This window comes from Herpailurus yagouaroundi, unplaced genomic scaffold (genome assembly GCF_014898765.1).
Source record: "Herpailurus yagouaroundi ecotype Mexico unplaced genomic scaffold, PumYag 295, whole genome shotgun sequence".
NCBI lineage: Eukaryota > Metazoa > Chordata > Mammalia > Carnivora > Felidae > Herpailurus > Herpailurus yagouaroundi.
This window is the reverse complement of record NW_024412512.1, coordinates 2,875,943-2,898,459: the sequence shown is the minus strand read 5'-3', so window position 1 is coordinate 2,898,459 and position 22,517 is coordinate 2,875,943. Positions and strand designations below refer to the sequence as shown.

General features: G+C 63.6%; 1 protein-coding gene and 1 long non-coding RNA gene across 5 annotated transcripts; one reads left to right on the top strand and one right to left on the bottom strand.

Annotated features, from left to right (window-relative positions):
- Positions 1–98: 98 nt before the first annotated feature.
- On the top strand, positions 99–21,274 carry MAP2K2 (mitogen-activated protein kinase kinase 2). 4 transcript variants are annotated; one of them, XM_040461832.1, is made up of 12 exons: positions 99–467; positions 3,889–4,099; positions 8,864–9,010; positions 12,815–12,892; positions 13,415–13,466; positions 13,547–13,671; positions 14,230–14,443; positions 16,284–16,348; positions 17,312–17,373; positions 18,442–18,487; positions 18,902–19,031; positions 20,115–21,274. In XM_040461832.1, the coding sequence occupies exons 1-12, from the start codon at positions 376–378 to the stop codon at positions 20,174–20,176; spliced, it is 1,284 nt and encodes a 427-aa protein (XP_040317766.1). In that variant the 5' UTR covers positions 99–375; the 3' UTR covers positions 20,177–21,274. The 4 variants fall into 4 exon arrangements, with proteins under 4 accessions (XP_040317766.1, XP_040317768.1, XP_040317769.1 ...); XM_040461834.1 differs by lacking the exon at positions 18,902–19,031 and having other exon boundaries at positions 100–467; positions 18,380–18,487; positions 20,115–20,227; XM_040461833.1 differs by lacking the exon at positions 18,902–19,031 and having other exon boundaries at positions 102–467.
- On the bottom strand, positions 19,201–20,115 carry LOC121021468 (uncharacterized). The gene is made up of 2 exons (XR_005786551.1): positions 19,682–20,115; positions 19,201–19,399 (listed from the first exon to the last, which is right to left on the bottom strand). It is a non-coding gene; the product is annotated as an uncharacterized LOC121021468 (long non-coding RNA).
- Positions 21,275–22,517: the final 1,243 nt, after the last annotated feature.

Below are 22,517 nucleotides of genomic sequence, written 5' to 3'. Positions count from 1 at the left end.
CCCCGGAAGGCGGCCTCCGGCTGGTACGCAGGCCCCGCGGTAAGGGGCGGGTCCGCGCGGCTCCCCGCGCTGGTTCTCGCGAGAGGCCGGTCCGCGATCTCGTCGCTCCCCCTCCCCGCCCTCGGCCTCCCGGGCTCCGGCTGCAGCGTCAGCCTCGGGCGGGCCTCCCTTGCGGCGGCGGCGGCTCCTCGGCCTCAGCCCCGGCGCCTCTCGGCGCCCCTTGGCCCCGGTCCGCAGCGACGCCCGCCCTCGCCGCCCCGGTGCCCGCCTAGGCCGCGGCCGCAGCCCCGGGCTCACGTCGGCGCCGCCCGCTCCCGGCCCGCCCCCTATGGGCCCCGGTTAGAGGTGCCGCCGCCGCCGGCCCGCGGAGCCCCGATGCTGGCCCGGAGGAAGCCGGTGCTGCCGGCGCTCACGATCAACCCCGCCATCGCCGAGGGCCCGTCCCCCACCAGCGAGGGCGCCTCCGAGTGAGTGGGCCGGGCTTGGCCGGGTTGTGGAAGGGGAGGGGGTCCCCGAGTGGTGAGATCGGTAGGAGGGGGGGAGGGTCCCTGAATGCTGAGGTCGCGGGAAGAGGGTCCCTGAGTGGAGAGGATGGGGTGTTGGGCCCTGAGTGGTGAGTTGGGGCTGGGGGGGGGGGTTCCCTGAGTGATGAGGTTGGGGTGGGGGATTCTGAGTAGTGAGGTCGTGGCAGGAGGTCCCTGAGTGGAAAGGTTGGGATGCAGGGTCCTGAGTGGTGTGGTCAGCAGGAGAAGGTCCTGAGTGGAGAGGGTGGGGTGTTGGGGCCCTGAGTAATGAGGTTGGGGGGTGGGGGGAGGTAGGGTCTGAGTAGTGAGGTCGTGGGGTAGGCGTTCCTGAGTAGTGAAGTTGGGGAGAACGTCCCTGGGTAGTGAGGTTCAGCTGCAGGATCCTGGGGGGGGTGGGGGAGCCACCGCCTCTGGGGGCTGGAGCCTTGCAGACGCTGAGGCAGACGAGGGGACTTGGGGGACAGAAAGGAGCATCTGGGACCGTGGGGGTTCAAGGTAGCAGAGTCGTATTGTGTGAGGGGCACGTGCTCGTGAGGTCAAGCCAGGGTGACCCCTTGGCCACAGAACAAGTCCTGACTCCTGTTCCCCCCGGTAAAGAGAGGCAGGGTGGTTCCAGAGGCCCCTAACTGGGGTCTGTTTGCTGTGCCTGTGTTGTGACCCGGTGAGAACCAGGTGTGATGGGTGAACTGCATGTTGGGCACCTCTCGGGGGACTTGGCACTCTGGGCCCCGGGGGAGGGAGTCTTGGTGGCTGTGTGTGCAAAAGCTGACATCTTTTGCTGGCTCTGAGTTTGCGGCTCGACGTGGGGATGTGTTCCTTACTTTCAAAAACCTACTGCTGCTGCTTCTCGCAGGAGAGCGCCTTCTTCATACTCCCTTCTCTGCCTCTTACCGTGGTTTCTGATTTCCATCCCTTCCAGAATTCACCCGGTAGAGGAAGCCAGCCATTGGAATTCCTGTGGTTTTTTTTTTTTTTTTTTTTTTGTTAATAAGCACAGCTGAGTTGCTATTAAATTTAAAATGGATTAATCAGCTGACTCCAGAATGCATTTTAGATATCACAGGGCAAAGCCAGAGACCTTGCAGAGTCTGGCCTCGAAAGCTGCCTCTTTAACTCTACGGGAGGGAGTCGTGTCGCGTACGCTCATTGCTTTGCCTCCTCTCCTCTCTGTCCATCGGTCCTTCTCAGCCCTTCCTCATCCAGGTGCTTGTTAACCAGGCATTGAGGGAGCACCTGCCCAGGCCCATGGTCCTGGCTCGGGGCCGTGAGCAGGGGCTTTGCAATCGCGCAGGACACGGGTTTGATTCCAGGCACTGCCACGTCCGTGCACTGTAACCCTCAGGCAAGTTACTTAACCTCTCTGAGCCTGTTCCCTCCTGCGTGGGCCAGGACTACAAGATCCCCGCCTCCCAGGAGGATCTGGAGAACAAAACGGGGTGGGGTTTGCAAAGCTCTGATACCCAGGGGCAGGTAGCCCCCTGCCTTCTAGCAGCTTCTTTGCAGTACCGGCCCAGATGGCATTGCCCGGCCAGCCGCAGACCATCTCGTTCCCAGCCTGTGCCCCTTTGCTCAGGCCTCTGAGTTCCAGGCTCGTTGTGGTCAATTGAGGGATCGGAAGGTTCCTGAGAAATTTCTAGTCTCCCTCTTTCATTCCCTGTTTGAACCCCTCAATGAGGTCTCCTCTATGGGCGTGATCAACCTTGGCTTAAAGGCCATCAGAAATTGGTGGGGGCGCCCGTTTGAGCGTCTGACTCTTGATTTCAGCTCGGGTCATGATCTGAGGGTCGTGGAGACATGCATTGGGCCCCACGCTGAGCACAGAGCCTGCTTAAGATTCTCTCCCTCCTGCCCCTCCCCTGCTTGCTCTCTCTCAAGCTTGTGCTTGATTGCCATGGACCCCCTGAGTGGCCCATTCTCCTTTGGAGACTTTTCTCAGGTACCCTCTCTGTCTGGGCCAGTAAGCCCCTGACCACAGCCAGTATTTGAAACGTGGCTTATCCAGATTCAGGGGAGACACAGTAGTTAGTATAATACGCGTTCCAGATGCCAAACACTTGAAATGAACAAGAAGAAAATAAGTATTCGTTAATCGGTTCGTATTGATTTCATGTTGGAAATTGTATTTTTTTTATTAAAAACATTTTTTTTAATGTTTATTTTTGAGAGAGAGAGCAAGCAGGGGAGGGGGCAGAGAGAGAGGGAGACACAGAACTTGAAGCAGGTTCCAGGCTCTGAGCTGTCAGCACAGAGCCTGATGTGGGCTCGAACTCAGGAATGGTGCAATCATGACATGAGGTGAAGTCGGATGCTTAAGTGACTGAGCCCCCCAGGTACCCCTGGAACAGGAGTTTCTTTCTTTCTTTCTCTCTCTCTTTCTTTCTTCCTTTCTTTTTTAATTTTTTAAAAATGTTTGTTTATATTTGAGAGAGGGAGGCACAGGATCCGAAGCAGGCTCCAGGCTCTGAGCCGTCAGCACAGAGCCTGACACGGGGCTCGAACTCACGAGCTGTGAGCTCATGACCTGAGCTGAAGTCGGACGCTTAACTGAGCCACCCAGGTGCCCCTGAAAATTGTATTTTTGATGGGTTAAGTCAAACATGTTAAAATTAATATTACGTGGTCTATTTTTAAGGTATATTTTTTAATGTTGCTAAAATATTTTTAATTGCACACATCTAAAATAAAATAACTTGCATGTGTGGCTTTTATTCTTTTTTTTTTTAATGTTTATTTTGGCGAGAGAGAGCACAAGTGGGGAAGGGGCACGGGGTGGAGGCGGGTGCACAGAATCTGAAGCAGGTTCTAGACTCCAGGCTGTCAGGGTAGAGCCCAAGTCGAGGCTCGAACTCACGAACCATGAGATCATGACCTGAGCTGAAGTCGGACACTTGACCGACTGAGCCCCCTGGGCGCCCCCTGTTCGGTTTCTTTTGCACAGCACTGTGTTAGTCCTTGTGTGCATTGAGCTAATGTCTGCCCACCTCTTACAGGGAGCTGCTTTTTACTCCAAGATTTGGTTTAAAGTCAAGGCATTAGTGAAATTACCTTATTGTCAAAATCCCTTGGAAAATTCCTTGAATCACCCAATAAAGTGCCGAGTACGTGGTTGGTTGTTTTACTAAGCGGCTCCAGGAATGTTTGTGTGTATAAATGCTTAATGTTCAGAGCAACATAATAAGAGCCCGTCCTCAGGGAGGGGGTCGTGTCCTCTGCACAGTACTTGGGTCTGATCTATTCCCACGTCCTTCCAGCCACACACATGGGGCCTGGCATGCGGCGGCCACACGGTGAGCCTGGCTGGCCCAGGTCATCTCTCTGTAGCTTGCATGTTCTTGGCTAGCCCTTGCCCTTGGGGTCTTTGCAGAGCAAACTTGGTGGACCTCCAGAAGAAGCTAGCAGAGCTTGAACTCGACGAGCAGCAGAAGAAGCGTCTGGAAGCCTTCCTCACCCAGAAGGCCAAGGTCGGAGAGCTCAAGGACGATGACTTCGAAAGGATCTCGGAACTGGGGGCCGGGAACGGCGGGGTGGTCACCAAGGTCCAACACAGACCCTCTGGCCTCATCATGGCGAGAAAGGTAGGTGAGAGGCGGTTGGCGAGGGCGGGCCCTGCACCCCTGCGCGGTGCAGCAGCGTGTGGTGGGGCAGGCCTCTGCTTTCTGATCCGCCCAGGGCACTTGGGCACTCGGGCACTCGCCCAGGCCCTTAGCGAGAGCCGGCCCGCCTGGGATGCGGAATGCCCGCCTGCCTCAGGCTGCCCTTCCTTTACCGACCGCTGCCTTCCAGGACTTCAGGTCACGTTCCCAGAAACATCCGGACTGGGACAGACCGGCTCCCTCTTCTGGGCTCCCAGGCCACGGTGCAGCCCCCTGGCTAGGTGGGCGAGAACCCTCCCTGAGAGATGTAGGGGTGGAGAAGAGGAGGGTGTGACCATTTGGGGATTGGTGACTCCTACACGCATAACCGGGGGACACAGTCCGTGTGATAAATCGCTCAGCTCATACAGGCATAGCAAGTCAACCCTTTCTGGAAGCCTGTGCCCCGGTGGTTCCCGCCTATGTTTTCAGAGCCCCGAACGCCCCGCACCCAGGTGGGTCCGCACGGGTCCTGCCTTCCCTGGGTTCGCCACGCTCCCTTGCCGCTGGGATTTAACGTCGTCGCTCTTTCTCCTGCCCCCAGAGCACCGCCCTCCCTCCTGAAACCTATTTCTGTCCACTTCCCGCAGGCAGCCTTTTCAAAACCAGAGCAGCCCCAGAAGTCTCTGGTCTGCCGTCACCCAAAGAACAGGGGATAAAAAGGCAGATGCGAGATTCAGGGGGCGGTGGGGGGGGGGGGGGACTGAGAACAGAGAGCTGGTCAGAGTTGGCTTGAGGCACCAGAGAGTGCTCCCGGGCCAGCTGAGCAGTGTCCTGGGACGTGCCTCATGGTAAGCCTGAGCCTGGGAGCTTGTCCACACCTTTGCGGACAAGCCTTTGGAGTACGATTCGGGAGCTTGAGCCTGGGGCCCGGATGAGTTCTGCCGCACGGCCGCGGTGCTCCCTTGTGATGGGTGCTCCCCCGTGACGGGTGAGCCGTCGCCGTGAGGGAAGTGGGGTGAAGTCCACACGGGCACTGCCGGTCTTAACAGCTTCCCACGCTTCCAGAAGTCCTTCAGAGTAAAAAGTTAAGAGAAGAACAGGTCTAACCTATTGGAGAGCAGACCTCCAGTTTTGTTCCCCGTAGATTGTGGCCTCTCAGTCGTGTGGGCCCCGTGTGGCTGCCCGCCCAGCACCGTGTCGGAGCGGAGCTGTGCCCGCGGGCACTCGGTGGACGCACGGAACAAGAAGGCCGTCCTCGCAGCCAGCGCAGTTCGGGGCTGCGACTCCACGGGCCCAGGAGCTCTCTCTTAGCCAGTCAGCGGAGGTCGTAGGCTCTTTTGAATCCCATCCGGAAGCCCATTTCACACAAGAGGCCGGTTTGTTTTTATTCAGCTGGGGGCGTAGGTGGGAAATTGACAGGCAAAGCAGTTTTTGGGAGACCGGCCTCGGTCGTTCTCCGCCATTACCCTGGGTGGATCCCGAGTCCCCGCGAGCTGGTCTGAATGCCATGCTTTCTGAGTACAGAGCTTCTCAGATCTGCAAATGCAGCCCTGCCAGCCGGGCTGGAGTTCGAGGGCCACGGTGGGCTTCTCCGTGGGCCAGCATCCTTTGTCACCCGCGTGGCTCCGGTCCCTTTGATTGACGGAGGTGGGGGGGATGTGGAGGCTGGTTACATAAGCCCCGAGTGAACTGGTCTGGACTTTTACAGTCACACTTGATTGTGTTTTCTTGGCCGAAGCACGGCGTTCCGACCCCTCGTGCCCTAGGAACCAAACCTGCGTCATTCGGGCCAGGAGGGTCTGCAAAGAGCCATGTTGGTTCTGTACTTGCCTCCCTGGACTGGTAGCGGACGAGTGAGTTTGGGCCTTGTGTTTGTGCGGCCCCCGGGCGCCCGCTTGCCTCCGCGATGGAGGTTTTGTGGCCTCTGTAAGGCCACATCGTGGGACCAGCTGCCATCTCTCAAGTGCCCGGCCCACGGCCGAGCCAGCGTTATGTTCTGGTTTAAAAGGAGCAACAGCCCCACTTTACACACGGGCAGCCTGACGTTGGGTCAGGGCAGCGTGTGAATTGGCTGGGGTGGGCCCCTCTCAGGCTGGCCCTTTGCAGTCAACCCCGACTTGATGGGCGCGATCAGCTTGTGGCGTCCAGAATTTATTTCCCCCCTATCTCTAGCTCGCACCTCCTGGGCCCCCCATCGTGGGGCGGAGATAATCGCTTTACACGCCGAGATGGCTTGGTGTTGGGTTTGAATGCCGAGCTCCAGCCTTATCTAGTCCTTGGCGTCTGCGTGACCCCAGGGCAGTGGCGTGGAAAGCGCGTGGTGTTGGTGTTCGGGGAGCCTGGCCCCAACACGGACTTGCCCGCCCACCAGCTGAGTGCCGCCGAGAGCAGGATTTCACCTCGCGGCACCTAGACCTGCCCCTCGGCCCTCCTCCCACCGGGGTTGATGTCGGGAGCTGTGAACGCATGTGCTCAGAGGCGTGCCCCTCGCTCCCCGCTCCAGCTTTTCCCCAGAGGAGATGCTGGCAGGCTGGCTCCTAACTGATCCGGAAGGCTCGCTCTACAGTCTCGTTCGCCCCGCGTCCTCTCTGCAGCGTCCTTCCCGAAAGCCTTTGACTCACTGTGGCCTTACTTCACGTTAAAGGCTCCAACCCCAGGCATCCGGGGTTCCGTCCAGTCGTGCCCCCTTCTGCCCACTCTTCCTCTTCTGCGAAGCCCGCAGAGTTCTAGCTCTGCAGCTCGGTCGTTCACCTGCAGCCCCTTTGAAGTTCTCGGTCGAGAGCCGCACCGTCCGCGGCAGCCGCCCTGGTCAGCCTTGGCCACGGAGCCGTCGGGACACGGTCGGTCCGGCCGAGGTGTGCTGTCCGTGCGGGGAAGCGCGTTCCGGGTTTCAGGGGCTCGGGGTGGGGAAAGCTCACGGGTTACGTGTTGAAACAGCAATGTTTTGGTGCATCGCGTTGAGCGAAAATACACGAAAAATTCCTCTCCTCTGTTTCCCTTGTACTTTTCCAATGTGGCAGCGGGAGGGTTTAAGACGGAACACGCGGCCTGTTCTGTGGGGCAGCGCTGGCCGCCATCAGCCCGCATTGCTCGTCCCTCGGCCTCAGCCAGGCCCTCTTTCTGGGCTTTTGAGAGGAGACCGCTGCCTCCTGGGTAGACCGCCGCGCTCCTTTTCGGAGCCAGCGTGTCGCGAGTGTACCCGCCGGGCAGGTGGTCCTGCAAAGGAGAGAGTGTCCCCGAGCCCTCGGACGGGTGGCCGCAGGGGCGGGGCGGTGCCCAGGTGTGCGGCCAGAGCTTGCCCCCGCAGGTGGCAGCGACAGTTCCCCGGCTTTGCTGGGGAAGGCGAGGGGCGCCGGGCACCGTGCCACCGCGACCCACCAGTCACGGCCGCCAGGGTCATCGTCACGAGCTGACGCCATGTGCCACCCTGAACTCCACAATCACACCTTCCTGGTGCCCTCAGTCCGCTCTCTGTCCCCCCGCGGAGCACCCATCCCCCTCCATATCCGGCCAACTCTCACCTGGCCTTCCAGGCCTGGGGAGCCTCCCCCAAGCCAGTTGTCTCCCCGGCTCCCTCCGAGCGGGTCTTTACCACTCCCTCTGCCCGTCACAGCGACTCCATGCAGACGTCTGAAAGGCGCAGACACCCTCGATCCTTTTGCGCCTCTCCCATTTCTCTTGTCCTGTCGCAGCGGTCAGGGCAGCTGAGATCCTCAGTGGCCAGGACAGGGAACCACGGCCTCAGCTCTTTCCCGGTGGGCATGGCTCTTGGCGCTTTGTCACCTGCGTCCTACATCTCTCCAGATGCTCCTTTGGTTTCTCACCTTTTCAATCTCGAGGTGACCGTCCCCTCTGCGGACTTAAACTCAGGTGAAGGGGAGCCAGGACCCTCGGGTGGTGGCCCGGAGCTCCCTCCGTGTGGGGATGCGGGACTCCAGAGGCAGACCCCTGGCGGAGAGGGGCGGGGGTCCCGGGCCACCCTGGGCTGGGTCCTGGGCTGCTGCTTTGGGTGACTGGGGGGGGGGAAGATTCCTCAGGATTCCTCTTACCAGAGCTCCCCTGTAGCCAAGTGAAAATGTTTGCTCCATTGCGGTTTGCTTTAAAACGGCCTTTCTGAGATGTACTTTACGTGCCACACCATTTACACTTTTGTGTGTGTGGGGGGGGGGGGCCGCCTGGCCCCCCCCCCCCGCCCCCGCTTACCCCTTTGAAGTATATGTAATTCAGTGGTGTACATCCACAGACCTGTGCATCTGCCAGCACCATCTATTCTAGAACATTCCCTCTCCCCAGAAAGAAACCCCATCCCTGTCAGCAGTCACCTCCCCGGCCCCCACGAGCCCCCTTCCCGTCCATGGATAAGCCTGTTCCCGACGTTTCACACACGTGGACTCACACCCTTCGTGGCCTCTCGTGTCGGGTCCCTGAGCGTCGCGTGTTCGGGGTCCGTCCGCAGGGCGGCGGGTGGGGGCGCCTCGCTCCTGCTGGCGGCCGAGGGACGTGCGCGTGCGCGGTGGATGCACCTGAGTGAAACGCGTGTGCAGTGGACGCTGGGGTGACTTTCATGTTCTGGCGATCGTGAGTCCCGCGTGAACGCGGTGTGCGAGTTTGCGTGGACGTGTGTTTTTGGCTCTCTAGGCGCCTAGAAGTGCGTCGCTGTTTCGAATGCTGTGGCGAGCACGTCGGGGGCAGGGCTCCAAAGCCCCCTCTTTGCGGGTGCCCCTCCGAGGCCCGGTCTCGAGCCCCCTTCCCTCTCCCTCGCAGCTGATCCACCTGGAGATCAAGCCGGCCATCCGGAACCAGATCATCCGCGAGCTGCAGGTGCTGCACGAGTGTAACTCCCCGTACATCGTGGGCTTCTACGGGGCCTTCTACAGCGACGGTGAGATCAGCATCTGCATGGAGCACATGGTGAGGGCGCCCTGGCGGGCGGCTGGGGGTCCCTGCCCGCCACCCTCGGGCCCGTGTCCTCAGACGCAAAGCACCGTTGTTTCCAGGGTCCTTCCCGAGATGCCCCAGGCCGGGTCGGCGTGTGCGCGCAGGTCCCGTGGTTCTGTGCCCCCGTCCCGGCCTCGCCTCTCCCTGGGTGCGTGGCAGAAGCCGTTCCCTGCTGGCACACGGCCCGCCTTGTTTTCCCCACCGGCCGTGTTCCGGCAACGGCGCGTGCCTGTAAGGTGGCTTATTAAACACTCCTTGCTGGTGGGCACGGGCTGATCCCGACCCGTCCCAAGCCACGGCGAATGAAATTCCCTTACACGAGACGCGGGATAAAGTCCCGAAGCTGAAGTTGCCGGACCCAAGGCGTCCGGCAATCTCGATTGATGTTTCCTAGGTGCCCTCTGAAGAGAGAGCTCCGTTAAAGGCGAAAGCCCGCTCTGCCCCCCAGCTCAGGCCTGCGGAGTCAGAAGCTTTGGGGTGGAACACGGGCACGTCTCTTGCTTCAAACCACCATGGCTGATTCTGACGAGCCCCCTTGTCAAGAAACTGTGGTCTTGGACGTCAGAACTGGGTGGGATCGGGTGTAAGAAAAGCAGAAGTGGTCAGAGCTGAGGGCCCTGGGAGGAAACGCTGCCCACCCTGTTCTGAGCCGAAGTCGTCAGGTGTGGGGCCGTCTGCCGCCCGGCTCCCCGGGCCCTGGCCCTGCGGGGCCCTTGCAAAACCAGGATGCCGTGGCCTTAGGCGCGGCAGCTTCGGTTACGCCTCGCGGGCGTGCGCCGTCCCCTCCTACGGTGTCGTAACGCGGGCAGGAAGTGAGTTTCAGCAAGCCCCCGTGAGGGATGCTTCGTGAGCACTCGTGGTGTAACCGTGCCCCAGACGGGGTGCTGCAGGCCCCAGGCCCCGGGCCAGGCAGCGCCCCGCCCGCCGGTCGCTGCCAGAGAGAACCAAGGGCAAGAAAGGTGGTCGGGGCAAGCCTCTGCCTCCCCTCCCTGCTGCCCTGGAGCGCCGTGCGGGTCCGAAGCCGCCACCTTCCCTTGCAGAAGAGGCCCCGCGTCCCGCCTCGGCCCCCTGGCCCCGCTTCTGTTCTTGGTTTCCTGCTGAGGCATCTGCGCCCCGGCGACACAGAGAATGGGCTGTGGCGATGAGGGGCAGGGGCAGGGATCCCGGCCGCTTGCTCACTCGTCCTCTACACATTCCTGGCTGGGTTCTTTCGGTTTGCTTTTATCACGAGGGCGGGAGGGAGCTAGAGCGAGCAGGTAGCACCCGTGAGAAGACGCGGTCAGGTGAGGCCCGCGCTCCCCACCTGCCGCGGGGGTTACCGTGCACGAAGCCAGGAGGCCACCGGTTTTCAAGTTTCGGGTGAGCCCAGAGGAGGGGGCGGTCTGGGCAAGGAAGGCCTGGAGAGAACAAGATGACAGCACAGTACCCGGGGCGGGGGGTGGCCCCCAGCCCACTGCCCTTCGTGGTGTTTTCATGTCACACGATCCCCTCCAGAGCCACATTCCCCAGGGTTCTCTGTCCGTCGTTCACTCGCGTGCCACATCGGGCGACAGCCTGGGGTCGGGCGTCCACGCCACCGCTCGCCTCTTAGTGGCATGGCTGGGGACGAGGCTCTCGCCTTCCACCCGTAGAGCTGGGGGGCGGGAGGGCCAGCCTTCCGCCAGCACCTGGAGCCGAGGGCAGGGGGCGAGACTATCTGCGCAGGTTTGCGCGCGAATTGGCTCCTGTGTCCAGCCGGGAGGACTCCGGCCCCCGCTTGCAGCAAGAGACCCCCAGCTGGTGACGAGTAGCGTGGATCCCGCACGCAGGGATGGTCTCCCCTGGCCGGCCCGTGGGGTGTGTGGGGCTTAGAAGCAGCGGGCCGGTGGTTTCCTGGTGGCCTGAGGCTGTCGCCGGGGCCACTCCGGGCACGGACCCCGCAGACAGCGGGTACTTTGGGGGGCAGCCTGCTCACTGCTCACAGGCACCTCCTGGTGTTTCCTGGGGTCTAGTCACATCTGAAGTCACACCTCCGCCCGGCAGGGAGAGGAAAGGGTGATCCCCACCCAGGCCGGGGACAGAGGTGACTGGGCGACAGGGCGTGTGTGCCCTGAGCACGAGGCTCCCTGAGGAGAAAGTACGCATAACGGGAGCCGTTTAGGTACATTTGTTAAACTCCGTGTTTCCCCGCGCATGTGGATGCCTGTGCAGATACGCAGAAAGATCTGGAACAATGGAAGTCACGCTTCAGGGGGTGACGTGCCTACAGTTGAGGGTTTTATAAGGAAAGTATTCACGTAGCACCTGCTTGATCAGGGTACAGTTCCCAGAGCATTTAGGACACCTATGCATAACGAAAGTGTGGGATGCTGCACACGCGTGAGATTTGGGGTCAGAGACACCCATTTGTGCTATATCTCTGCCACTTCCTGTCAACGTGACTTGAACGATTTACACTTAGTGCAGACCAGGGGGGTCTCATCCGGGACTGCTCTTGCCCCAGGGGACACCGGGCCACGTCTGGGGACATGTGTGGGACACGTGTGGCCGGCAGGACTGGGCAGTGCCTGGCCTCCCGTGGCCTCTGGGGATGTTCCCCCCGGACATCCTCGTTTATAAGCCTGTGGTAGGTCCGTGACAATTAAGAATGAAAGGAGCTGCGTCAGGAAGCAGGGTTATGGTTTTAAAAGAATTTGTTTTTTGATTTTTCTAAGATTGGTTGATACAGGAGAAAACGGGTAGGGCTGGAAGGAACGCCCCCTCCCTGCAGACAGAGCGGGCTGAGCCAGGACGCCTGGTCCCGAGGGTGGCCGTCTAGGCACTCGAGAGTCATGTGCAGGTTGTAGAGGCTCCATCGTGTATCGGGTTTTCTAGAACTTCCCAGCCCTGGCCTTTCTCACTGGGCACGACTCGGGTAGAAGTGCTGGAGATACGAGGCCCCGGCACCCCTGGGATTTCAGGCTCTCCTCCCTGCACCCCTTCCTCTGGCTTCGAGGAAGCCGCGTGGCTGTAGGCAGCCCAGAGCCGCCTGGTGGAGACCGTACCGGCCCGAGGCTGCCCAGCGTTGAGCTCAGATGCTGGCCCCCCGCGCGTGGAAGTCAGTGGGTCCGTCTAGCGTCCCAGGGGACCCAGTGGGCATTCCTCAGAGCCCCACCTAGGTTTGGTCTCCAGGTTTGCTGTCCCACAGCCTGCGGGTTTAAGGCCATGACTGGGGTGGGGTGAGGTGGGACTCAGACTGGCAGGACCTGTGCCCGTCCTTTGAAGGCAGGACGTATCTGCGCACAGCGGCCAGCACGTGACAAGGCCCGAGGGACGGGGGCCCGGGAGCCGGGAGCTGTGGGCAGCGGTGTTTCTCCCGTGCCGGTGCCTCCCTTCTGCCGGGTCTGCCTCCGACCTGCAGGAGGAGAACCCAGCCCCAGAAGCTGGCTGCTTCCCTCCGCCTGCTGCCAGTGTGGCCAGCTGGGGAAGGCTGAGTCCTGGGCCTCGCTTTCTGGGAGGACGGGCCGCCTAGGACGCCGGCCGGCACTCTTGTTGCTTCCTCACTGGATGGGCTGTCCCGAGGCTCCGGAGGTGACAGGGACCGGAGGGGGTCCCTGCTCTTGACCAGCGAGTCGCGTCTGGCTGTGGTCTGGCCTCTGTGTCCCGTGGAGGAGATTGAGCTCCAGCTCCTGGGAAGCGGGGAAGTGCTCCGCTGTCCTGCCTGCTTCCCGGTGTCCCTCTGGGACCCCTCCTCTGCACCGCAGGCCCCGCCCGGCCCACCGCTCAGAGCCGGCTTTCTCCCCTCTGTGCCAACCCTAGGACGGCGGCTCTCTGGACCAGGTGTTGAAGGAAGCCAAGAGAATTCCCGAGGAGATCCTGGGGAAGGTCAGCATCGCGGTAAGTGCGAGGGCTCCAGGTGCACTCCCCCTGCACCTCCCCGCCCCGCCCCGACCCCCCAGGGCCGCCGCACCCCTGGGGCGGGTGCGTGCACCCACTCCCGGCCCTGGGCTCCGCACAAGTCTATTCTTGTCCTGGCCCCAGTTGGAGGTCCCCGTCTCTGGCAGCCGAGGGGCTGAGCAGGTGGCACCTCTTTGCACATGAGGTGGAGGGACGCTTTCCTGCCCCGCACGGGCCTTGGCGCCCCGTGGGTGGTACCCCACAGTGCTGTCCTCACGTGGCGACTCAGCCGTCGGTCTGCGGGGCCTCGGTGCAGCCCGGCACGGAAGCTCTCAGCAGACGGTGCCCGTCAGGCTGGCGAGACCCTCCAGGCAGTGGGGGCGGGGCGTCGTGGCCGTCCCTGCCACTCTTCGCGCTTGTCCCAGCCTCACGGGGGCTCCTGAACCCGTCCCAGTCAAGTGGCCCCTCGGGTCTGCCCGAGACGCCGCCCTGCTCACCCGCTCCCTCCCTCCCGCCCCGCAGGTTCTCCGGGGTTTGGCGTATCTCCGGGAAAAGCACCAGATCATGCACCGAGGTGAGCGGGCCGGGGCGTCCAGGCGGCGGGCGGGCCAGCCGGGCCGGGCCCCCCTCACCTGCAGCTGCTTCTGCCCGCAGACGTGAAACCGTCCAACATCCTCGTCAACTCCCGAGGGGAGATCAAGCTGTGCGATTTTGGGGTGAGCGGGCAGCTCATCGACTCCATGGCCAACTCCTTCGTGGGAACTCGGTCCTACATGTCTGTGAGTCTGTCCGGGAGCCTGAGGGCGTCCGTACCCTCCCCGCTCCTGTCAGCTCTTCCCCGTCTTCCAGAAGCTTTTCAGAAGCGTGCAGTTCTCCGCCACACGCTTTGTGTCCCTGCTGGGCCCCTACTTCCCGTCCAGATTCCAGCGACCTTGTCTTCTCCCTCGGGGCCTTCTCTGGAAACACCTGCCTCGTTCCTTTCCGCCAGCATCAGAGACTAAGTGCAGGGCCGTGGTCAGTTAGAAACCGGCCCTCAGGTGTTTTCAGAAACATCCGGGGGTCTCGGGAGCAGACTCTGAGAAGTTAGTCTTGGGATCGTAGCAGAGTCTACACTCTGCCTCTTCGTGGGCTGGTCACCCTTTTCCAAAAGTGCCAGAGGTTCGGGTCTCGAGTGCTGTTTCAGCCCCGGCTGGGAGCCTCGCTGTCCCAAGGCGGTGGAGCGGGGGATGGAATTGCCTTCTTTGCATTGCCGGCCTCTGGAGGGTGGCGGGGCCGGGATGGGGACGCTAGGGTCCAGCTTCCGTCTGGGCGTTTCTTTGCTCCTTCTCCCCCGACAGCCAGAGCGGTTGCAGGGCACTCACTACTCGGTGCAGTCAGACATCTGGAGCATGGGCCTGTCCCTGGTGGAGCTGTCCATCGGAAGGTACCCCATCCCCCCGCCGGATGCCAAGGAGCTAGAGACCATATTTGGCCGGCCCATGGTTGACGGGGCAGAAGGAGAGCCTCACAGCATCTCACCACGGCCGAGACCCCCTGGACGCCCCATCAGCGGTACGGCCTGAATCTGGAACTTTGGACTGGACGGGCAGTGTTACCCGTCCAGGGTATCCCGGGGCACCTGAGGCTTGTGGGGACGGCCCCCCAGACCCGGTCCTGTCCCCCACGGGGTGTCCTGGGCACCTGAGGCTTATGGGGGCGGCCGCCCAGACACGGTCCCATCCAGGGGCAGCTGCACGTGTTAACCAGCTGTGGGGCATCTAGAAACTAACCTCTCGGCCAAACTGTCGTTTGGATGGTTTTTCCAGCACTTTATTCCGGAAACGCTCCAATGTAGAGAGAGGCCCACGGGGATTGCCCAGTGAGCACCCATAGGCCCACCGCCTGGACTTTGGGCGAAGGCTCTGCCGTTCGGAAACCGAGACTGACTCAAGTCAGACCCCCTCGGCTGGTCTGCCGGATTCAGTCCCGACACGCAGCGCAGGAGGGAGCGGGAGGCTGGGGGGGCGCGGGGGGCCAGCTGGGCTCCCAGAGGACTCTCCGTACCCGCGGCGGTCACCTGTGCGGTGGGGGGGCTGCCCAGGGCCAGAGAGCTTCAGGCTGGCCCTTTGGCCGCTTCGGAGGGCGAGGGCGAAGGGTCACGCAGCGTAACTAGGAAACCGCGCTCAGGGCTCTGCTGTCTTTCTGTTCCTTAAGTCAGGCGACGGGAAGGGAGCGGAGGGAGTCTGGAGGAGCGCGCCGTGGACAGCGGCTGGCCTGTGCCTTTGCTTCATACCAGCTTTACAGAGAGACGTCACACGCCGTGTGACTTACTAGCTTGAGGGGTGCAAGCCAGTGGCTGTCTGTGTCTTCACAAGGCTGTGCAGCCGTCACCACTGTCTGGTTCCAGAACGTTCCATCACCCTGAAAAGAAGCCCCATCCCCGTCAGCCGTCACCCCCGCCCCAGCCCCTGGCAACCACGAGCCCCCTTCCCGTCCGTGGACGAGCCCGTTCCGGACGTTTCACACCCGCGGACTCCCAGCCCGCGTGGCCTCTCGTGTCTGGGTCCCTCCCTGAGCGGCGCGTGTCCGGGGTCCGTCCGCGGGGCGGCGGGGGCGGGCGCCTCGCTCCTGCTGGCGGCCGAGTGTCCCTGTGTGTGGCGCTGTGTCTTCGCCGCCCACAGGCGCCGGCAGTCCAGCAGCGGTTTGTGAGCCCGGCTCCTCTCCTCTCCTGGTGCCAGACCCAGGGGGTCCGGGTGTCCTGGTTTTCTCCCGTCTCCCGCCCCCGTGTGTGTCCTCGGGCCCTGGCTCCGTCCCTCCCAGCACCAACTCCTGGATGGCATCGCGGGCACTCCGCCGAGGCCCCGTCCCGGCAGGGGGTGTCGTGCCAGGCCGCCTCGGCCTGCCAGCGCCTCCCCCAGCCCCAGCTCGCGTGCCCGTTTCAGGACAGGGGACAGGAGGCGAAAGTCCAGCGGCCAAACCTGGCCCTGGCCAGCTGGGCCAAAGACAAGGGTCAGCTACCCCCAGCCGCTCATCCGTCCTGGGCGGCGTCTGGGGCCTGATGCCGCCTTCACCCACGGCTCCGAGCAAGGTCACGCTGCCGTCCTTGTTCGTGGTCACCCCCCACCCCCTGCCTGTGCGCTAGAAAGCAGGGGCTGTGACTTTGGCACAGCCTGGAGGCAGCACCGTGCCAAATGTGTGACTTCTCAAAAAACACTCCTGTTCGTTTTGGCGTCTCATCTTATTTTGTTTTGTTAAGTCACGGGAGGCTCAGGAGAGAAGCCGCTTTGCCAGGGAGGCAGGCGCAGTAGCCGGGGGCACGGCCGGGCCGCCGCCTCTGGTTCAGGCCGGCGTCGGGGGGAAGGGTGCTCAGCGGACGCCCGCCTCACCCCTGGGTCTGTCTCTGCCCCTGCAGGCCACGGGACGGACAGCCGGCCGGCCATGGCCATCTTCGAGCTGCTGGACTACATTGTGAATGAGGTGCGTACCCGGAGCCCCCGGCCCGGCTGCCCGGGGGCGGGGTAAGCCGTTTGGCTTGGATTTGCCCAAGTGACCCAGTCGCGGGGGGCAGGTGGCGGGACCGCTTCCCTCATACACACGAGTGAGCCGCGGGCACGGACGGGGGCGGCTCCTCGGGCCGGGAAAGGGCTGAGTAGGGCCTGACCCCGAGGCCCGCCCTCCCAGCTCGGTCAGGCCACCCTTCCTGGGCGTTGCGTGGGCCGCAGCGTGTTCTCGGTGGCCCTTTTGAGTCAGGGCGGAGAAACAGGGCGGCCAGGCTGCCTGGGGCCCTGGCTCGGTCCAGGGCTGGGCGTCCAGTGAGCAGCTCAGAGCAGGGTCAGTGATGACAGAACAGGACGGGCTGGCTCTGGCGACACAGCCCTGCACCTGGCAGCCACGCCCGGGCCCAGCGAGCACGTCTGTCCTCCCACCCCTGCTGGGTTTCACCGGGACCGTTGGCCCACAGCCTTCCCTGACAGGGGCTTAGCCCCCCACACAGCTGTCCCCACCCAGGCGCCTGTGTCCTGGCTTCCCCAGCTTCCAGGCCCGAACCTGGAACGAGCTGCCCCCCCCCCCCCCGGTGGTCCCAACCCCCTGCTGGAGACAGGTGGCCCAGACAGTACGACGCACGTCTGTAAAGTGGGGGTGGGCCCTGTCCTTTCCCCCCACAACCAGTTGTGATCCTGAAGCCAGACCTTTCCAAAGAGAGCCCTGAAGAGCCTGGCCGAGTTGGCAGGGCGGGTGGGGAAGCCGCTGGAAGACGGGGTGGGGAGGGGTGCCTCTCTAGCAATGAACGTGAAAGGACTGGGGCCAAGGGCGGTGCCTTCTGAGGGTCCCCGAAAAGTGCTGTGCTGTCCCCGCGGACGCGGGACTGGCAGGCGCCTTTCCCCGTGATTCCAGAACCATCCTTGAGCATCTAACCCCCACCTCTCTGTCCGCCCACAGCCACCTCCCAAGCTGCCCAGCGGTGTCTTCACCCAGGACTTCCAGGAGTTTGTAAATAAATGGTAAGGTGCCACCGCCTCCAGCACGGTCTCGGGGCGGGCCGGGGCGAGATGCCAGGCCGCCAGGGGCCCCGCCTGCCTCCCGGGATGGCCGCCCACACCCTGGCCACCGACCCAGATGTGCACTTCCTTCCTGGTCCGGGGCCGGGCCCCTCTGCTGGGACCGATGGGCGCTGCCGGTGGGTGGCCGTGCCTGGGGGGCACCTGGAGCTCACCCGAGAACCCAGATGGGTTCCCTTTCGAGGCTGCTGAGTCGTGGTATCCAGCTGGTGGCCCCATCTCGCCCCTAGAGCAGATGAGGATCACGGGCCGTTTGGAAATGATGCCTCACCTTCCACCAGCAAGCACCGCCGTTTCCTAGCCTCTCAAGCCCGTAACTGCCCCATCTTCCACGTGAGCCTTCCCAGTCGCTTTCTGGCAAGCGGCCACCTTTTCTTGCCGCGTCAGCCCGGGCCCGGGGCGCACAGGCTCCAGAGCAGGAAGGGGGCCCGGGGCCGCCCCCACCCTCAGGGCCGTCCTGCACATCAGGATGAGCGGCCGGCAGGGCGTCGCACACAGCAGCACACCCGCTCCTGGTGGCAAAGCCACCACTGGCCCTTTGCACGACCGCTGGCCAGCATGCTGCAGCTCAAATCCAGTGACATGTCAGTGCTTCTGTACCCGATGCGTTTTCTTTTGTGTTTGAACAGCCACCGTTTGGCCTCAGGCTGGTTTGAGCAACGGTTCTTAGGGGCAGTTCTGCTTTTCTGAAGGAAAAAGTTCCATTTTGACACTGGGACTCCCAGATTGGGGACGTTCGTTAGCAGTGTAGCCGCATCGCCGCTGGGCCTGACGGAGCGGCAGCGGGGGCGTCCCCACGGCCTCGCCCCATCCCTCTTGCCCTTCCGTCCCCGGGGGTCGTGCCCTCCCAGCAAGGGGGAAGCAGAGCAGACTCTGTGCCTTGCTGCATCCAGGCCTCGGACCGGCCAGGCGTGGGGACCGGGCTGACCCACCCCGGCTCCGCACGCAGGTCTCCGCGGCCACCGGCTAACGGCCCTGCCTTGTCTTCCCACCCCCTGTCCTCCTCTCCAGCCTCATTAAGAACCCAGCGGAGCGAGCCGACCTGAAGACGCTCACGGTGAGTGAGGCCGCGGGTTCCGGGCCCCGGGGGCGCTCCTCGGGGCGCGTGTGGGTCCCCTGCGGGTCTCCTTTGCTCCGAGCAGCCGTGGCGCCCTTGGCTCCCGGAGGAGCGGGATGGCCCAGCCGTGCCCGTGGTCCGGGTGTCCGCGCCTGGGAGTGCCGGGGCCCTCACGCTTCTGTGCGGCTCCCGCCTTGGGCCCGGCGGGCCCCACAGGTCGGGGAGACCCGAGGGCCGCCGGCCTCCCTGTGCGGCGTCCCGTGTCCTCGAGAAGCCAGGTGGGCGTCAACTCCCCTTCCCCCCGGCAGGGTGGGGGCGGGTGGGGCTGCCAGCCCATTGACCTGGGGCATTTCTGTCTGTGAATTTGACCCCCCCCTGCCGCCGGGCCTCCTCACCCGCAGCCACCCTGCCAAGCCTGGGGAGGCCTGCTCTTCGGGCACCTCCACGACACGAGACCGTGAGGGTCACACCTGCTGGTTCTCGGTCTCTGGGACCGAGCGTCAAAACACGAGCGTCTCTCAATTATCGGAACGTGGTCTTTCCAGTAAGGGAGCCTCAGCCTTCCCGCTTCTTCCAGTTAGCCTCCACCTCAGGACCTTTGCAAAGGACAGTGCTTCTCCCCAGGGAACGTGTCCCGGGCCCCTCTCAGCTGGCCTGGCTGCTTCCCGGGGTCTCGCCTCAGCCCCTCCTCTGACGTGTCCCCAGACACCTTGCCCAGTCCCGCATCCTCTATTCGTTCTGGTGACGACCAGCGTCTCCTGGTCTTGGGCGCCACCGAGAACGCCAGGCGGGAAGGGTCTGCGCGCGGGGACTCTTCCGGAAAGTCTTCCGACGCGGGAGGTGTCCCAGTGACGTGTGTTAGAGGCACGTGTGACGTCACAAACGTCTGTTCGTTGTAAGATACACGAAAATCTGTGAAACAGAAACTGATGGATGGCGGGGCCCCTGCGGCGCCCCTCGGGACTCTCTGTCCCACTTACACCCTGCTGTGGGACCGACTTTTTAACTTCCCTTCTCCCCCGTTCCTACCCCCTGCCTACAGGGCAGGCAGCAGCTGGGGGTCCAGGTGTCGCGTGAGGAGACCAGACCTGCTCCCGGGGACCCCAAGCCCCCGGGACCCACCCCTCCCAGCACGGCCCGTGGGGAAAGCGTCGCTCACCCCCACCCCCACCCCCCGGCCTGCAAACCAGGAACCTCGGGTACTGAGCTGTCCTGCGCAGGAACTGCCGGCCGCGTGCAGCTTTCTAAATTACTTGAACCGAAACAGAAGGCCTGGGTTTGGCTCCTCGGCCACAGGAGCCACGGGTAAAGGCCTCGGAGCCTCCCGTGGCCAGTGGCTGCCGCAGCAGACAGAACGTGTCGGGGACTTCACTGTCCTCCCAGAGGCCCCCGTCGCTCCAGATCAGACGTTCTCACCCAGGGGTGACCGTCCCCGGGGGACACGGGGAGGTGCCTGGAGACGCTCGCGGGCGCTGGGGCCGGGGTGCCGCTCAACCCCCCGCGGACGGTGCCAGGGGAGCACCTGGGGCCGAGTGAGCGGGCACGGAGCGGCCTCCTGCCCGCGTCCCGGGCGCATCCGGACGGCCCGCCGGGCCGGGTCGTTGACGGGGTCCTCCTTCCCTTCCAGAACCACACCTTCATCAAGCGGTCCGAGGTGGAAGAAGTGGACTTCGCCGGCTGGTTGTGTAAAACGCTGCGGCTCAACCAGCCCAGCACGCCCACACGCACCGCCGTGTGACGGGGTCCCCCCGGCGCCCCGCTCTCCCCCGCCCGCCCGCCCGTCTCCGGGGAGGGCGGCCCTGCTCCTGGCGTCTTCTCAGACCTGCTTCCTTAGGTTCAAAACAAAACAGGGAAAGAAAAAGCAAACTGTGCCCATCGTACTTGTTCCATTTGTTCTGGGGGGTCAGCCCCTGGCCCAGTCCCAGGGCGGGAGAGCCGCCCAGGGAGGCAGCGCCAGCCCGGAGCCCTCCACCCGCCGCCCACCGGGGGAGGAGGGGGTGGGGGTGGCACCAGGAGCCGGCCTCACTCTGTTCCCAAGCGATGCGGCCTCAGAGGGGACCTCTGGACACCGGCGTCCTTCACCAGACAGGGAGGGGCGCCCCCGCCCCCTCCCCCCGACGCCCAGCACTGTCCCTGGAGGTGGCCGTGGGGTCGCCCCCTCTGCCCTCCCCACCGCCTCTTGTCACTTAGCGTCCCGTGACCTGCGCCTCAGGAGGGACCCGCTCAGCCCCGCCCCGTGCTCAGGGGACAGACACTTCTGACTTCACGGCAGCGAGCCGGCACCCGGCAGAAAGGATGTGGCGGGTTTCCAAGCTGTCGGCGGAGCCAGCAGACGAGGCCTGTGCCGTCCCCGAGCCTGCGCACCGCCAGATGCGACCAGGTGGCTCCTCGCGTCCCCTCCGCTTTCCCAGATTCGGGAGTGACTGCCCAGGGCAGGTCACTCGGGCCGTCCGCGGGGTCAGCCGCAGCCGCTGGGAGAGGGAGGTGGTCCCAGTTCCTCGTCCGTCGGGGCCTAGCCACGCTGCCCCTGGAGCCGCTTCTGAGACTTTCTGTCCTCGGAGCCCTGGAGAAGACGGAGCTGGGAGCCGGGGGCCCCCCTGGACGCTGCCCGCGGGCTGGGACGAGCCGACGCTCAGCTTCGGGGAATCGCAGGAGGAGCCCTCGTCTCCTGTGGACACCAGAGAGACGGGTTGCTGGCTCCTTCGACCGGCTTTCAGGGTCCTCCACTTCCCAGATCCCCCAAAGTCTCACCTGGTCGGGAGGAGAATAAAGATAAGCGGAAGTCGACCGGTGTCGCTCTGTGGGGCCTGGTGGGAACATGGTCAGCATCCGGGCAGCGGGCGTCTGACCCGCGGCCTCTGTGGCCTTGTGTCGCACACGCCCAGCCCGGCTGCGGCTGGCCAGCCCCCATTAACGGCTTGCCCTTTTCAAGGACTGAGAGACCGGGTCCCGAGGGCTTGGGGGGGATTTGGAGTCGGTGGGGTGAGGCCCGCAGGGTCGACGACAAGCTGAGGGAGGCCGATGCAAAAGCGGGGCGACCCCAGGGTCAGGACCCCAGAGGGGTGGGTGCCGCCCTGAGACCTCCCCTCTGCAGTGACCCGAGGCCAAACCAGAGAAACTGGCACTTTCTCTCTCCATCTGCCCCAGACCAGGCTCCTGGAAAGCTGGGGACTCGCCCGAGCCTTGGGGACCTAAGTGTCCCCTCCCCGACCCATGTCCCCTGCAGGCGCCCAGAGTCCCCACTGGCCGCCAGACAGACCTGGTGACAGTCCCTGTTGCAAGGGCACAGGCTCCTCGAACACTTAAGAGCCGCTGGCTTGGGGGTCCGGGCAGGAGGTGGTGTCCAGGTGCTTCCAGGCCTGTCCGTGGCCCGTCAAGACGGAGCCGTTCACGCAGCCGTGGCCCCTGGCTCCTCCCGGAGAACTTGGCACAGCCCGTACGGGAGCGGCACAAGGACACCCCCTCCGTGTCCAGGGCTCCCGTGGACACACGGGGGCGACGCTGGTGACCCCTGACACCCCCGCTGTCTGACCTCGTGGTCCAAAAACAAACCAGTCACGGAAGGAATCGTTTTGGGATCTTGCGCGTTGGGCGCTCCCTTCGTTGGTTTCGTGTTTTCTCCACTTTTGGTTTTTGGCGCTTGGTTTGGAGGAAGGAAATCCCGAGCGGGGGGCCCGTTGGTGTGGAAGCTTCTTCCGGCGGGATGTCTTCCTCCGTAGGAGCCGTACTGCACACGAGCACGCGCGCCGTCCTCTACGTCCCCGGAGAGCCGGGCTCTTGCCCGTGGCGTTTGCGCCTCCGGTCCCGCTCCGTCCAGCCCTGTGGCCCGCGTCCCCTTCCCGGTGTGAGGAGCCCCAGGGCCCGCAAGGCGGAGCAGAAGGAGGTGTGCGGGGTCCCGGTGGCCCCGTGCACGTCACGCAGTTGGGAGATCTAACCTCTCAGCCGCGCTTCATGCCCAGGAAACAAACGGGAAGGTAACTGCAGGGTCCGTTTGATTGGCCCCACTGTAGGCAGAATGTCACCGTGTTAC